Source organism: Aquarana catesbeiana, linkage group LG01 (genome assembly GCF_042186555.1).
Source record: "Aquarana catesbeiana isolate 2022-GZ linkage group LG01, ASM4218655v1, whole genome shotgun sequence".
In the NCBI taxonomy this organism is placed as follows: Eukaryota; Metazoa; Chordata; class Amphibia; order Anura; family Ranidae; genus Aquarana; species Aquarana catesbeiana.
This window is the reverse complement of record NC_133324.1, coordinates 109,788,662-109,806,223: the sequence shown is the minus strand read 5'-3', so window position 1 is coordinate 109,806,223 and position 17,562 is coordinate 109,788,662. Positions and strand designations below refer to the sequence as shown.

Here is a 17,562-nt window from a genome sequence, read left to right as displayed (position 1 = left end):
TTTTTTTTTTTTTTTTGCTCTGCTTAGTGACATCTCAAAAAACTGCCCAATTATTGCATTCTGAAGCAAACAATTTTGCATGATAGTGTTTGTGTTTTACCTTATAAACTGGCTATACATGGATCAAAATTCATCCAGTTCAGCACAGAACAGACAAAGTTTGATCCATATATGGGCATTGTGATCATATAGAAGTTGATCTACAGATCGAATTCTACACAACCACCTAGTTAGATATTCGCTTAATATTCCCTTAATCAGTGCGGCAGGCTATAGCCTGCAATGCTGATCAGTGTATTTTGACAGCGGCACCCTTGCTCAGTGGGGAAGATACCCCATTCCACATTGAGTGTATTTTCTTCTTTTTTTTTTTTTTTTTCTTTTAACCTGCTTGGGCTGCCTTATACTACAAATGCCACACAAATGAATCGTATGTAGCACCCTGATGTTTAGGCAGGGTTGCTCTTAAATTTATTTGTCAAGTGATGGGTGCCTTGGCCAGTTGTTAGGTCAGTTGATTTCACCCTAATTCTGGAATTGCTGCACTTCTGTCACTAGATGGCCGGGTATCTGGTGACATTAGATAAGATGAGAGCATTGCAAGGACAAAATTAGGAATGAATGGGGTGTCTCAGTCAATGGGCAGGGATTTTCTTGGGTCCCGTGACCTTTGGGAGGAGTCGGGTGATCCAGGTTCTGTGCCACCTGGATGGCTGTCTGGGTGGACGTGTGTTGTATTGCCCCGAGCTGCTAGGCCAGAAACCTAAGGCCTATCCCGGGGACATCTGGCTGCTAGGCTATCTGAGGGCCTATCCATGAGTAGTGCAGGGTTGGGACTGCTGTCTTGTAGTCCAACCAAGAGTAACAGTTTCACCGGCCGGGGAAACTGACGCCACTAAGGGACCATCCACCTTGTTACCGTAGCCCACTGTGAGTAAGCTGAGGCCATTCCCAGAGCAGACGTCTCGCTAACTGGGGATGATGAAGAAGTGGGAAAGCATCAGCAAATGCCAAGTCAGATGACGAGATGACGCTTGTGGAGTGCCAAGCCAGGGACCTGATGTGTCAGCAAGGGTGAAGCTTGAGGAGTATCTGTGAGTGCCAAGCCATGGACCTAGCAGTAAAGTGGGGGTGACGCTTGAGGAAGATGCTGAGTGCTAGATTGGATCCAGTGGATCAGGAAGTCCAGTGAAAGACTAGCAGCTCAGTGGAGTGAAGTTCTACAATAAGAGATTGTAGAAGAAGTGAAATAGTTTATTGCAACCTTTGTTAGAAACTGTTACAAGACTGTTGCCATAGGAGACAGTGTTCCTACTCATGCAAATATGGTGTCTGGCTGGATACCTTTGCCTGCATGGCTGTCTGCCTATAGAAGTCTCGGAGTCTGCCAATTAACATTGCATCTACTTAAGGGTGTCCTGGCCCCAACCCTCTCTCTCCCACAGTTCTATTTAAGAGACAATAAATCTCTTTGCATTCAAGAAGTGTCTGGTGCCCATCAATCCACCTTGCATTACACCCACCGTGCTGCGTAACCCACTCTACACAGAAGGATTTCAGCTATCCCTAATTCTTGAGGTCACCATTTGGGCCTAGAGAGGCCCGGGACTTTGCTACACCTATAATATGTGGGCCATAATTGCGAACGATTTCATGCCAGAGTGCATAGATTGTTTCATTTAAAAATACCTCTTTGATCATAAAATACATCAAATAATACTCTGTCATTGTAAATGCCCTGAGCGTAATGCATTTGTGAGTTGACTTTTTAAAGCCCATCCCAGGGGAAAGAAAAGCTGCTCTTTTGCAGTGGGGCTACCCCTATACTGCAAGGGTTAAATGCTTGTTTAGGTTTAAGGGGGCTCAAAAGGCAGTTTTACTTACCTGAACCTCTGCTTCTCAGGCAGCTAGCACTCTAATCTTCTGTATGCTCTGGTGGTGGACTGTTCCTTGACGTCCTCCTGTGCAATGCAGGGCTATGGGCACTGCAATGTAAGTGAAGACGTCCAAGCACCTTCAACTGCTGAAGTACAGGGTGGAAGAGGCTTGGGGGATCTCTCCAACAGCCTGGAGGGAGCCTGTGGGAGTGGAGGGTCAGGTAATTAAAACTGCCTTTTGCGGCCCCCTAAATCTAAACTATCATTTTACCATTACAGTGGGACATTTTTCCCTTTCCCTGGGGATTGGCTATCCATATACTTTAGGACAGGGGCAATGTAAGTGATTACCCAAGTAAATTATAAAACGAATAAAAAACAAAAATGCCCACGCTAGACCACACAATTAGTAAATATGTGCAAAACAGCCACTGTACAATTGTGATACAAATTGTGGAATACAAAAAAAAAAAAAAGCGGCATTAAAATAATGACAAACCATGTTAAATTAAACATGTGAGTCCATAACAGTCCAAATGTGAATAAATCTTCTCTTGTGACCCTGGTCAAACATAAATGTGCAGATACAATCACTTCTTGAAGTGTGATAACCAATAAAAAGCCACATCCCTCCGTAGGCAGATTGTGCAGGCACTCAAACGTGAAAGCAATTCCACCACCATATAACACCTGTAGTAGAGGCCTCTTCCCAAATGAGATGGCCCATAAAGGTATAAATGGGAAAATGTATCTCCAAGGGTTCCCAGTGCAGTGACAAGCATCACACCTCCGCTTGTGAAGATAAACGCCAAAGAACCAAATATACTTGCATCGTGAAAGTACATTAAAAACTCAAGCCTTTTATTTAATAAAAAAGATGCAATAGTTATATGGTACAATCACACTTGATGATAAACCGTGTGAAATCACCGCCTCACACCAAAGCAGTAGCAGGCTGATGGTTTAGCAGGAAAAAAACTATGACTATGACCGGCAGTAGTGCCTGATGTCCCATACAAACTGCGACCCGGCTATGACCGGTAATAGTGTGTGATGTCATGTATAAGCTGCAACCCGGCTACAACAGGCAATAGTGCATGATGTCGTCATGTACAAGCCGTGACCCTGCTACAACCGGCAATAAGGCGCAATGTCATCACGTACAAGCCGCGACCTGGCTACAACCAGACTGCAGCTTGTACGTGATGACACAATATTGCCGTTCGTAGCCAGCGTGGTGTTTTTTTGTTTTTTGTTTTTTTGCAAAAAACCATCAGCCTGCTACTACCTTGGTGTGAGGCGGTGATTTTACACGGTTTATCAAGTGTGATTGTACCTTATTACTATTGCATCTATTTTTGTATGTTGTGTTGTTTTTTTTTTTTTTTTTTTTCTTTGGCGTTTATCCTTACAAGCGGAGGTGTGATGCTTGTCCCTGCACTGGGAGCCATTGGAAGAATGTATAACCAAAGCCTGTTTGACCATTTAACTTTATGGTCCATCTCATCTGGTAAGATGCCTCTGCTACAGGTGTTAAATGGTGGTGGAATTCCTTTCATGTTTGGGTGTATGAACAATCTGCCTACGGATGGATGGGGCTTATTATTTGTTATCACAATTCAAGAGATGATCGTATCTGCATGCTTATGTTTAATCAAGGTCACAGGAGAGATTTATTCACAGTTGGACTGTTATGGACTCAATAGTTTGATTTAATATTGTTTGTCATTACTTTAATACTGCTAGGTTTTTTTTTTTGTTTGTGTGTTTTTTTTTTTTTTTTTTTGCTTTTAGGCCTCATGCACACAGGACATATTTTTTTTTAAACTCTCCTAGAGGCCAGCAGCATTTTTGCAGAAAATATGACTGACGGTTGTAAAAGTGTTTAAAGCCTTTACAAGCTTTTAGGAGCTTTTACAGGCATCAAGTTACATAGTTACATAGTTAGTCAGGTTGAAAAAAGACACAAGTCCATCCAGTCCAACCATAAAAAAACAAAAAAAACAAAAAAACAATATACCCAATACTATACCCACAGTTGATCCAGAGGAAGGCAAAAAACCCCAGCAGAGCATGCTCCAATTTGCTACAGCAGGGGAAAAAATTCCTTCCTGATCCCAGAGAGGCAATCGGATTATCCCTGGATCAACTTTACCTATAAATGTCAGTACCCAGTTATATTATGTACATTTAGGAAAGTATCCAGGCCTTTCTTAAAGCAATCTACTGAGCTGGCCAGAACCACCTCTGGAGGGAGTCTATTCCACATTTTCACAGCTCTTACTGTGAAGAAACCTTTCCGTATTTGGAGATGAAATCTCTTTTCCTCCAGTCGTAAAGAGTGCCCCCTTGTCCTCTGTGTTGACCGTAAAGTGAATAACTCAACACCAAGTTCACTATATGGACCCCTTATATATTTAAACATGTTGATCATATCCCCCCTTATTCTCCTCTTCTCAAGAGTGAACAAATTCAGTTCCTCTAATCTTTCCTCATAGCTGAGCTCCCCCATGCCTCTTATCAGTTTGGTTGCCCTTCTCTGCACTTTCTCCAGTTCCCCGATATCCTTTTTGAGAACTGGTGCCCAAAACTGAACGGCATATTCCAGATGAGGTCTTACTAATGATTTGAACAGGGGCAAAATGATATCTCTCTCTCTGGAGTCCATACCTCTCTTAATACAAGAAAGAACTTTGCTCGCTTTGGAAACCGCAGCTTGGCATTGCATGCTATTATTGAGCTTATGATCTACCAAAACCCCCAGATCCTTCTCCACTACGGATTCCCCCAGTTGTACTCCCCCTAGAATGTATGATGCATGCATATTCTTAGCCCCCAAGTGCATAACTTTACATTTCTCAACATTAAACCTCATCTGCCACATAGTCGCCCAATTAGACAGTGCATTGAGGTCGGCTTGTAAATTGGAGACATTCTGTAAGGACGTTATTCCACTGCATAGCTTAGTGTCATCTGCAAAGACAGAAATGTTACTTTTGATCCCAGACCCAATATCATTTATAAAGATATTAAAGAGTAAGGGTCCCAGCACTGAACCTTGGGGTACACCACTGATAACCTTAGACCATTCAGAGTAAGAATCATTAACCACAACTCTCTGAATTCTGTCTTTTAGCCAGTTTTCTATCCATTTACAAACTGATATTTCCAACCCTGTAGACTTTAGCTTACACATGAGCCGTGTGTGCGGAACTGTATCGAACGCTTTTGCAAAATCAAGCTTATTGCCGTTAATTCATTTCATAGGGCAGAATACATTTTTTTCTGGCCACTGAAATGAATTAATGCTCAAACAAACATGTTTAGCAGCTTTAAGTGTCGTTGATTATTTTTATTTTATTTTTTTTCTGCCTTAACTCTGCTGCTCCTGATAGCACTGGCAGTGAGTTTTTTTTTTTCCTGCCTCTAACAGCCTCTAAAAGCTCCGGCCCCTAAACCCGGCTAAAAGCCTATGTGTGCATGGACACCTAGGCTAACATTGGGGGGCGTTTAGAGGTAGGGAAAAAAAAAAAAAAACGCTAGATGCCCCTAGAAGTGGCTGTAAAAATGTCCATTGTGCGTGAGGCTTAAATAAAATGAGTCCAGTATTCGTGAGAAGCCATACAGGGGCTGGAAACTGAAAGGGGATTATCTGTTGGCCTCTGGCTGCACTGTCTTGATCAGCTGCTGCATAATGTCCTGTGCCTGCTGCTGTGCATTAGCCCAATAAATGCTCCCTGTTTCTGAGTCTAAGGGCTCCTTCACACAAACGTGTCCGTGTACGATCACTTCATCGATCCCAGCTGAGCAGGAAGATGACAGGTCTGTCTCTGCACACTGTGCAGGGACAGACCTGTCGGAGCGCCGCTCTCCCCTATGGGGGATCGGATGAAGACGGACCGTAGAGTCCGTCATCACCCGATCCGCAGACGGATGGAAAAGGTTTTTCCTCCGTCACACTTTTTCATATCGGAGCGGGTCGGATGTCAGCAGACATGTCACCGCTGACATCCGACGCTCCATAGAGGTCTATGGTGCGTCTGTTCAGGTCCGTCTAAAAAACTGACAGGCGGACCTGAATGGATCGTCTGTGTGAAAGAGGGCATAACCAAAGTGATTTCAGTAAAAAAAACATTGTGTCTTCTAAGCACCTGCTTCCATCATGGGCCTCTGTGTCGAATGGTTTTGATATACTGGTGGGCACTACTTTAGAAAATGGTAACAGACCACTCCCTAGTGTATAATTATTTCATATCTTGTTGTAAATTTTGTAACATGCAATATATATATATTTTTGTTTTTGCACTGTTTTAATGGTGTATCTCATTTCTGTTTTTTATTTTTTCTTATTTTGTGTGTGTGTGTAGTGAAGCCCAATCCTCCGGAAATTGAAAAGGTGGTTTCCTTGTCTCAGCTACAGAAGGCTCTGAAGATTGAGTGGAAGAATCCCTTAAAGGAATCTTTATTCTCTATCAAATACAACCTCAGATACCGGAAGAACGACAGCACAGAGTGGGAGCAGGTAACTCTACTGATACGTTTTAAGTGTTCCGGTACACTGGCCATCGTTTCCCCCACAGGTTTTTGGAAACAGAAGTTCTATTTCTCTGTCCAGGGCTTGTTGGGAGCTGTAGTTCAATATATGGAGGATTGTGCACTACTTGAATCTGTGGATGGATCCTTTTTTTTTTTTTTAATTTAATTTTATTTTCACTTATGACATCGGAACACCTTGTTCACACCGCTTAACCGCTTAAGCTGTGTGACTGACCCATGTACATATACTGCAGCAGGGTGGTCCTTCAGCGCAAAATCACGTACCGATTTTTTTATTCTGGGTCTGGGGCCCGTGCGGGAGCAAATCAGCAGGTCCAGCGAACCTGCTGTCCACCAGGAAACCAGCAATCATTCAGAGAGGCAGAGCAGTGGTCTGCCTATGTAAACAAGGCAAATCGCCGTTCTGCTAGTAAGGAAGATAGAGATCTTGTGTTTCTGCTAAGCAGGAACACAGATCTTTATCTTCCTACAGTGCAACCATCCCCCACACAGTAAGAAAGCACTCCCAGGGAACACATTTAACCCTTTGATCTCCCCTGATGTTAACCCCTTCCCTGCCAGTGTCAGTACAGTGACAGTGCATTTTTTTAGCACTGATCACTGTATTGATGTCACTGAGGGTCAGGTTTGTCTGCCGCAATGTCACAGTCCCACTAAAAATCTCTGATCGCTGCCATTACTAGTAAAAAAATTAAAGTCCATAAATCTATCCCATAGTTTGTAGACGCTATAACTTTTCCAACTTTACAAAGAATGCAACAAGAAATGTAAGGATGCAATCAGGGCGGCTAAGATAGAACACGAAAGACACATAGCGGAGGAGAGTAAAAATAATCCTAAGAAATTCTTTCAGTACATAAACAGTAAAAAAGGGAGGACGGACCATATTGGTCCCATAAAGAATGATGAAGGGAATCTAGTTACAAAAGATGGGGAGACGGCGAAGGTATTGAATTTCTTCTCCTCAGTCTTCATGAGGGAGTCGGGGAGCTTCAGAAACAAAAACTGCAATATTTATCCTCATGACACATCACAGGAAGCACCCTCATGGCTAACAGAGGGTAGAATTAGAAATAGACTTGAAAAACTTAACATTAATAGTTCACTGGGACCAGATGCCTTGCACCTGAGGGTCCTTAAGGAACTCAGTCAAGTAATTGCCAGACCATTGTTCCCAATTTTTACTGACAGTCTACTGACTGGAATGGTACCAGCTGATTGGATAAGAGTCAATGTAGCACCAATATTTAAAAAAGGGTCAAGATACATTCCTGGGAATTACAAACCAGTTAGCCTAATATCTGTTGTATGCATGCTCTTGAAGGGGATGATAAGGGACTATATATACAAGATTTTAGTAATGACAATGTTATCATTAGCAGTAATCGGCATGGATTCATGAAGAATGGTTTGGCAAGAACCAATCTATTAACCTTCTATGTCTAGGTGAGTTGCCATCTAGATAAAGGAAGGCCCGTAGACGTGGTATATCTGAATTTTGCAAAAGCATTTGATACAGTTCCCCATAAACGTTTACTGTACAAAGTAAGGTCCATTGCCATGGACCATACGGTGAGTACATGGATTGAAAACTGGCTACAAGGGCAAGTTCAGAGGGTGGTGATAAATGGGGAGTACTCGGAATGGTCAGGGGTGGAAAGTGGGGTCCCCCAGGGTTCTGTCCTGGGACCAATCCTAATTAATTTATTCATAAAGGACCTATTTGCGGATGATACTAAGCTAAGCAGGGCAATAACTTTGCCACAGGATGTGGAAACCTTGCAAGAAGATCTGAACAAATTAATGGGGTGGGCAACTACATGGCAAATGATGATGTTTAATGTAGAAAAATGTAAAATAATGCATTTGGATGGCAAAAATATGAATGCAATCTGCTCACTAGGAGGAGAACCTCTTGACTTTGTTCATAGGGTCATTGTCCTGTTGTAGGATAAACCTTCACCCCAGTCTGAGATCCAGAGCACTCTGGTGCAGGTTTTCATCAAGGATGTCTCTGTACATTGCTGCATTCATCTTTTCCTCAATCCTGACTAGTCTCCCAGTTCCTGCCGCTGAAAAACATCCCCACAGCATGATGCTGCCACCACCATGCTTTACTGTTGGGATGGTATTGGCCAGGTGATGAGCGGTGCCTGGTTTCTCCAGACATGACACTTGCCATTTAGGCCAAATAGTTTCACCTTTGTTTCATCAGACCAGAGAATTTTGTTTCTCATGGTCTGAGAGTCCTTCAGGTGCCTTTTGGCAAATTCCAGACTGGCTGTCATGTGCCTTTTACAGAGGAGTGGCTTCTGTCTGGCCACTCTGCCGTACAGGCCTGATTGGTGGAGTGCTGCAGAGATGATTGTTCTCCTCTGTCCACAGAGAAATGCTGGAGATTTGTCAGTGACCATCGGGTTCTTGGTCACCTCCCTGACTGAGACCGATCGCTCAGTTTGCCCAGATGGCCCGGTCTAGGAAGAGTCCTGGTGGTTCCAAACTCCTTCCATTTAAGATGATGGGGTCCACTGTGCTCATTGGGACCTTCAATGCTGCAGAATTTTGTCTGTACCTATCTCCATATCTGTACCTTGATGCAATCCTGTCCTGGAGGTCTACAGACAATTCCTTGGACTTCATGGCTTGGTTTGTGCTCTGACATGCACTGTTTAGACCCCTTTCACACTGAGGCATTCTTCTGGCGTTTTAGCGCTAAAAATAGCACCTGAAAACCATCTCCCATGCCTCCCCAGTGTGCAGACCCGAATACTTTCACACCGGGATGGTGCGCATGCAGGACATTAGAAAAAGTCCTACAAGCAGCACCTTTGGGGCGGTTTGGGAGCACTGTACACAGCGCTCCTAAACCACCCCTGCACATTGAAATGAATGGGCAGTGCTTCGGAAGCGCCGCAACAGGGGCACTTTTAACCCTTTGACCGCTAGAGGGGGTTAAAGGCGCCCCACTAGCGGCCAAAAAGCACCGCTTAAACAGCAGTAAAACGCCGCTAAAACTAGAAACATCTCAAAGATGATCAGTGGAAACAGGATGCACCTGAGCTCAATTTTCAGTGTCATGGCAAAGGCTGTGAATACTTACGGTATGTACTTCTTTCACATTGTTGTTATGGTGTATTGTTTGTAGAATTTTGAGGAAAATAATTCAATCCATTTTGGAATAAGGCTGTAACATAACAGAATATGGAAAAAGTGAAGTGCTGTGTTACTTTCCAGATGCACTGTAGGCTCAAGTAAAGGGGATAACTGCATTGACATTTTGCAGCAGATTTGAAAAATAAATTAAACTTTGTTCACAGAGACTGAAGTTCATGAATGAGTTAACAATAAATATGATTTTGTCTTTTTTAGGTACCTCCAAATGACATTGATAAAACCCGTAATTCGTATACACTGCAAGATCTGCAACCTTATACAAAGTATATCCTTTCTCTGCGCTGTAAGCAGCAGAACAATAAAGGATACTGGAGTGATTGGAGTAAGGAGTATGAAGCCATGACCCCAGAGTCTGGTATGCTAAAATAAGTTTTTAAGTATGCATATTATAGGGATTTTGTGCTTGTAGATGTATCTTTTATACTTTTTAACCTCTAAAGCAGGGGTGCCCAACCTTATGAAGAGTGAGGGCCACTTAAGCGATTTGGTAACTGGTCACAGGCCACAGTGAGTGAAGCGAGTGGGTGCATATGCAGAACAGACACGGACACAGCCCGTTCTACTCCTATGGGCCCTTCGATCAGCCCAGGCAGAAGGGGACAGTTGCCATTCTGTCTTTTTAGAAGAACAGATTGGAGGTAGGCAGGTGTAAACAGACACGTCTGTTAACATCTGCTGGTCCATAGAGGTGAATAGAGGTTCCACCTGAAAAGCAGACGGGCACCCGATCGGACCGATTGCGTGAAAGGGGGCTAAGTCTTTCACACTAATGCGCTGGGGTTTACCCACACCATGGGTGCAACGCAGTGCACCTGTGGCTTTCCTGCAGGTAAGCTGCACTTTGCCATAGAGTTCTATTATATCCTGCATTCAGATAGCGCACCAAACCCACAGGTAATAACAGAAATCTATGGCTTAGAGCAGGTAACCCGGCGGATCAGTTTACTAGTGCAAAGAACTGATATGCCCATTGCTATAGGATTTTAATTAAAAACTGACCTCAATCTTCACTTCAGGAATCCTACAGGTATCGCTGGCTGTTGCTGTCCCAGGGGGATTGCATTTGGAGCAGGCGCTATACAGGAAGCAACAGCTCCACCCTTTATTACAGCCGCATACTTCCTCTACCACCGGCTCGATTCTCAATACTGATGCTCTTGGATGGCGGGTTGGTAACCCACAAACTGGAATTTGCTGACCTGCCATCCCAAACAGGAGGTCGTGGGACATATCAGAGGGCTCTGCAGGCCACATGTTGCCCACAGGCCGGTGGTTGGGCACCCCTGCCCTAAAAATTAATAAAAAAAAAAAAAAAAGCATTGTGATAAACCATAGCTTATGGTAAACCATGAAACTCTTCCAACTCATAATATATTCCTTTTCTAATGAGTGGAAAGGCAGATCAAGCAAAGCAGTGTCATCTTTCCATCTACATGTAAATAAGAAAAAAATTCCAATCATTTTCTATACCAAATAGTAAATCAGTTCAGCTGGTGTGATATGCAGCTTTGGTACAGTTTATTTTTTTCACAGTTTATGAAAAAATTGAGCTCCTTACTCTTTACAGATTAAAATACAACCCTCAAGATAAACAATTCCCAGTAGAAATTACCTTTCTTGGTCTGTGTGAAAGAATGGTTGAATCAGACTAAAGTTTATATTTACATGTATTTGTCTTCCTTGGTTATTTTAATTTAAAATGACCTTATAGAACGTAGTAGGAAAGTGTGTACAGAAACGGACTCTTAAAGGATATCTAAACCCAGGAATAAAAATGAAGCTTACCAGTCCTTGGATGTGATGGCAGCATATTTTTAGGATTATTACAGACCATACCAGTTGTATTTTAAGCCTCCACCTCCTGTAGTAGTAGTAGTAATAATAGGAACGTGAAAAAATGCAGCGCTGAGTGAATATTCAACAAAATTAACAAAGGTGAAATCAAGTCCATAAGTCTTTATGATGATTAATATTGTGGTGTAATAAATCATAAAGTCTAAAACCAAAAAAATGTGGAGTGATGAAGTGTCCAATTGTGTCAGAACACAGAAAGGGCCATTCATGGATGATGGGTATCCAAAAAGAACTGGCAGGGGTAATATAGATCCGTGGATGGAATCGACATCAATAATACTCAACATCAGTGGATAAGAAAAGATGGGTACTCTTACCAAATCTGATGGACTTCCCTGTCAGCGACATGGAGTCAGCAAGGCAGTGAGCCCAACTGGGTAGATGGAGGGATATCCCGGACGATGGAGCTGGCAAGGTGGACTTCAACCGAACCTCCTGGAGTTAGCAAGTCCACCTTGCTAGCTCCATCGTCCGGGATATCCCTCCATCTGCCCGGTTGGACTCACTGCCTTGCTGACTCCATGTCGCTGACAGGGGAGTCCATCAGATTTGGTAAGAGTACCCATCTTTTCTTATCCATTGATGTTGAGTATTATTGATGTCGATTCCATCCACGGATCTATATTACCCCTGCCAGTTCTTTTTGGATACCCATCATCCATGAATGGCCCTTTCTGTGTTCTGACACAATTGGACACTTCATCACTCTACATTTTTTTGGTTTTAGACTTTATGATTTATTACACCACAATATTAATCATCAAGTTTAAAGACTTATGGACTTGATTTCACCTTTGTTAATTCTGTTGAATATTCACTCAGCGCTGCATTTTTTCACTTTCTATTGTATTGTTTTTGTCACAACGTATGTAGCTGCTTTTTTCTCTTTTTTCATATTAGTGAGCGCAGTGTTTTTGTATATCTTTTCAGTAGTTGTAATAGGCCTTAAAGCGGAGTTTCAGTCATTGTTTTGTTTATTAAAAGTCAACAGCTACAAAAAGTGTAGCTACTGACTTTTAATAAACAGCCACTCACCTGTCCCACGATTCAGCGGTGTACTCACCCCAGCTGTGTTCTCCCCATGTCCCCCCTTGGCGGCATCTCAGCTATGGGCACCTGGCTGTGACAGCTTGCGGCTTAAAGCAGAAGATCCACTTTTGGGTGAAACTCCGCTTTAATAGTAGCCTCAATCGCTGACAGCTAGATTCCTGGGTTTATTCTGCATTGTTGGGAAACATGACCGTACTATTTAGCCTAAAGTGTATGTAAGTCCTAACTATTCTTTTTTTTTTGTTTTCTTTTGGTCCGGTAAATAAACCACTGTGGCATTAGTGTTCAATAAGTGCAAAGCAATACCGGCTGATCCTGTCAGAACACGTAAGCTTATAACTTCCAAGAATTAGCTAATAAGCACCTTTGTTGACCTGAAATCTCAAGCATTGTTATCAGCCCTGCTGTACAAATTAGGAGCGAGCAGCCAAAAGTGACAATGCTGCGCCTCTTGGATATAATACAGCGAGTAAGAGTTGTCACCCTAGGACAGGAAGTGTTACTGCTAGGATCACCAGGTGACAGTAGGATAAAAAGCCCAACTGGATACTTTTGATAATGGCTCTACTAAATGGGTAGAGCTGAGTAATACTGGTTGATGTAGCTCTCCATTGAAGCCCATAATATAACCGCATTGGAATAATCCATTAGCAAGCAGGCAAACATTTGTAGGTGCAGGGTGTTGGCTTTTAATAAACATAGAGCAATAAACTTTCCTATTTTTGTCCTTTTAAATCCTTTAGCTCCCTCACGAGCCCCAGAATTTTGGAGGAAGATTGGTGATCCAGATAGAAATGGCGTCCGGACTGTTTGGTTAATGTGGAAGGTAAAAATACTCAGCTGCGAGACAAGAGGACAGAGCAGGTGTAGACTGACAGTTTTGCTGTATAATATGAGTTCCAGTAACTGGGTCAAATATAGTGAACAACCATAAATAGTCTTTAGAATTTTGCATACAAATCTTCCAGGATGCTGAAAATTCTCTACTTTATACACAAAGGTATATTATCTTGTAAATTGCTTTTCATAAAAAAAAAAAAAAAATTATATACAGAGAAGACTGCTGCTATGTAAACCACCCACAGTGTGCCATAGATATGTTTTTTATCTTACCGTGGAAAGTAGGGCTGCAGCTAATGATTATTTTCTTAATCGATTAGTTGGCCGATTTATTATTTCGATTAATCGGATAATAACCTAAAAAAAATCGTGTATAATTTTGTTAATATGTAAAGTTTAAAAAAAAGGCAATTTATTCTTAAATATCTGTATGTAGTGGTAAATATAAATAGCCAACTGTATGGTTGGAGAGCAAGTTCTCTGATCCACTCTTAGAATAACAGACAGAAGCGATATACTGTATATACTATTAGAGGTTGAATCTGGCAAGTATCATCAGACTCAGATTTAATTTTTTATTTAAAGAAAAAAAAATTAAAGACGGTTTTGCCGATTTTTCAGACAGAACTGTAATATAGTATATATGACAGTCTTCATTGTCATAGACAGGTGGCTTGATAAAAGCTACCTGTGCCTGCTTTCACTTATGCTGGCCATACAAAAATAATGTCTTCCTTCAAAAAAAAAAAAAAAAAAAAATTTTAAGAACATTTGTTTGATTTTCTAATCGTTAGTGGGGGTCAAATCAAAGTTCATTTTTGACAGCCGTGATGGGATAATTCGAAGGAGCAGAATAGAAAACTTCTTGGTCAAAGGAATTTTCAGACAGTGTATGTGGTTTTCATTCAGAAATAACATTAATTTTAAAACGTTAAAAGCAAATGAGATTTGCAATGGACATTCCTAACTGGCACACTGCCCACAGTTAGGATGCCAGTGCCAGGATCCTGAAGGCTAGTGAAGAACTAGGCTGGATGAGGACAGCGCTGGATCCCTGGACAGGTAATTGTTCTGTTATGAAAAGTCAGCAACTTCAGGATTTGTTGCTGACTTCTAATTTTTTTTTTTTTTTTTTCAGAGTGGAGAACGGCTTTAATGTGTCCCATCACCTATAGTTCAGATCTAGCATTGTTATAAGATTCCTAATTGAATTTCACTGCTAGTGCAATTGCTTTCACACTTCCAGGTCTGTCCCATTCCCTTACCTAGAATAACCTTTAGGGCTTGTTCACATCACTTGTGGCGCAGGAACACATACAAGGGCATGCATTTTCCTGCACCACAAGGAAACACACTGCCCTCTACAGATGTGCACAGCTGCCACAGTACCATGTGGTTAGGTGCAACACCATTTTAAAAAATCGTGCATTCCCACGTGTTAGGCAGCCCATTGAAATGAATGGGCTGTGCAAAAAAAAAAAAAAATTGTAAAAAGTGCCACACTCACACAGGTGCTCTGGCCCTTACAGCAACATGAAAGAGTGGGCTGTTCCTGTGGCTGGATCCATCTGTTACACTATGGGGACACAGCAGCTGTAAGAACACAGCCACAGGATTTAATCTGATAGATGTGTGGGTGAGTGGCCATAAATGCACACTGTCTGTGTTCAGGGCCATACACCTGCACCCAGATGCTTGTCAAATTAGGACCTATGGCTGTGTTCACACAGCTGCTGTGCGTCCATAGCAAAATATGGGCAGTCTGCACACAGCTCCGGATGGCTCCAGCCATATAAACAAACCATCAGTTGATACTCTACAGGCCACAGCACCCATGTAAATGAGCCCCCATACCTCATTCACACAGTGCTTTATTCACCTAATACAGTTTTATCTTTTAGATTTGGCAGGAATTTTGTAAGTGTTTTGTTTTTTTTGTTTTTTTTGTTTTTTCCCCCAAAAAATTGCGTTTGTAAAACTGCTGCACAAATACCATGTGACATAAAAAAATTTGTAAAACCCACCAATTTTTTCTCTACGGCCTCTGTTTTTAAAAAAATATATGATGTTTGGGGGTTCTAAGTAATTTTCTTGCAAAAAATACTGATTGTTACATGTAAACAAAAAGTGTCAGAAAAGGCCCGATCTGGAAGTGGATAATAAATAATGTTCAGTTCCTTCCAATTTCACTAATAATAAACTTTACATTTGTTTTTCTTCATACCAGGATTTGGGGACTTATGCTAATGGAGAAATATTGGGATACAATATAACCCTTGGAACATCTAAAAACTTCCTTGGTGCTTATGCTTTGCCAAAACATGATCGACAATACAATGTCACTGTCCCAAAGGATGCTGTTCAAATTTCAGTCGTTGCCTATAACAAATACGGTGTATCTCCTTCATCTGTTCTGGTTATTCCAGATGTCAAAAACAGAGGTATGAATTTACTACCATTTTCTCATATAAAATGTAATAATTATTAAAGGTTATTACTTATAATTTGTTAATTGTAATAAAAGTGCCCTATTTACATGAGGCCTCTGGTCTCACATTAGTCCCTTGAACAAAATGCTATCTGGGTGGTTGAACTTTAGTCTGCTGAGTCCCCAATTGACTTTCCATATGAAAGGGTATCAAAATAACACAATTACTGTCCCTTTTCAAGCAGTACTCACAAATGTTGCTGCATGCCCCAAACGTAGAAAGTCTCACATGGCTGTGTATGTGAGAAACACTTGAACGTGTGTATAGCTGCTGCTGTATCCCAGGCTGAAAATATGGACTTTTTTATGTTGTACAGCAAATGTGCATGAGCCCAAGAGGCATATTAAGTGTGTGTGTGTGTGTGTGTGTGTGTGTGTGTGTGTAAATATATTTTTATATCTATAGATAGATCTTTATCTTGATCAGCCAGAACATTCTGACCACCCACCATAACCTGTCGAGGTATGGACTTGACTAGACCTCTGAAGGTATGCTCTGACACCAAGCCATCAGTAGCGGATCCTTTAACCGGTTCAGCCCCGGAAAATTCTACCCCCTTCCTGACCAGAGCACTTATTGTGATTCGGCACTGTGTCGCTTTAACTGACAATTGCGCGGCCGTGCGACGTTGCACCCAAACAAAATTGATGTCCTTTTTTTTCCCCCCACAAATAGAGCTTTCTTTTGGTGGTATTTGATCACCTCTGTGGTTTTTATTTTTTGCGCCATAAACAAAAAAAGAGCGACAATTTTGAAAAAAAAAGCATTATTTTTTACTTTTTGCGATAATAAATATCCCCCAAAAATATATAAAAAAATAATTTTTTTTCCCTCAGTTTAGGCCGATATGTATTCTTCTACATATTTTTTGTAAAAAAAAAAAATAGCAGCGTATATTGATTGGTTTGCGCAAAAGTTATAGCGTCTACAAAATAGGGGATAGATTTATAGCGTTGTTGTTGTTATTATTATTTTTAAAAAATTTTTTTTATCGTGACTGCGACATTATGGCGGACACTTCGGACAATTTTGACACATTTTTGAGACCATTAGCATTAATACAGCAATCAGTGCAATTAAAAATGCATTGATTACTGTAAAAATGTCGCTGGCAGTGAAGGGGTTAACACTAGGGGGCAGTGAAGGGGTTAAGTGTGTCCTATTGTGTGTTCTAACTGAAGGGGGATGGGAACTGTGCAGGGAAGATAACAACAGATCGCTGGTCATACTTTGTATGAACAGATGATCTGTCAAGAACCGGAAACTGTGTTTACACACACAGTTCCGGGTTCTCTATGTCTCAGCAGCCATCACGGGAGCCCGGCGGAGATCGAGACCACCGGGCACTCGCATCGGTTCGGGGGGGGGGGGGGGGGGGGGGCATGCGCGCGTCCCCTAGTGGCCACAGGACGAAGCGACGTTATATAATGTTGTTTCGCCCAACTGTGCCATTCAGCCGCAGTACAACTGCGGCGGCTGGTCGGCATGTGGTTAAGTCCTCTAAGTTGTCAGGTGGGGCCTCCATTGATCGGACTTGTTTTTGCAGCACATCCCACAGATGCTCAATTGGTTTGAGATTGACACCTCAAACTTGTGTTCCTCAAACCATTCTTGAATTCATCAGACCACGCAACCGCTCTGTGGTCCAGTTATGCTTCTCATGTGCTCATTGTAGATGTTTTTGGCTGTGGACACAGGTCAGCATGGGCACATTGACTGGT

The 17,562-nt window shown here is 42.0% G+C and overlaps 1 protein-coding gene across 2 annotated transcripts in view; it reads left to right on the top strand.

Moving 5' to 3' along the window:
* The window catches only part of IL6ST (interleukin 6 cytokine family signal transducer), a 101,871-nt gene that overhangs the window by 54,528 nt on the left and 29,781 nt on the right, over positions 1-17,562 (top strand). For both annotated transcript variants that reach the window (XM_073622841.1, XM_073622850.1), the window contains 4 exons: positions 6,245-6,399; positions 9,804-9,963; positions 13,256-13,338; positions 15,580-15,793. In XM_073622841.1, the coding sequence (XP_073478942.1) occupies positions 6,245-6,399; positions 9,804-9,963; positions 13,256-13,338; positions 15,580-15,793 (612 nt within the window). The remainder of the gene's footprint in view (positions 1-6,244; positions 6,400-9,803; positions 9,964-13,255; positions 13,339-15,579; positions 15,794-17,562) is intronic.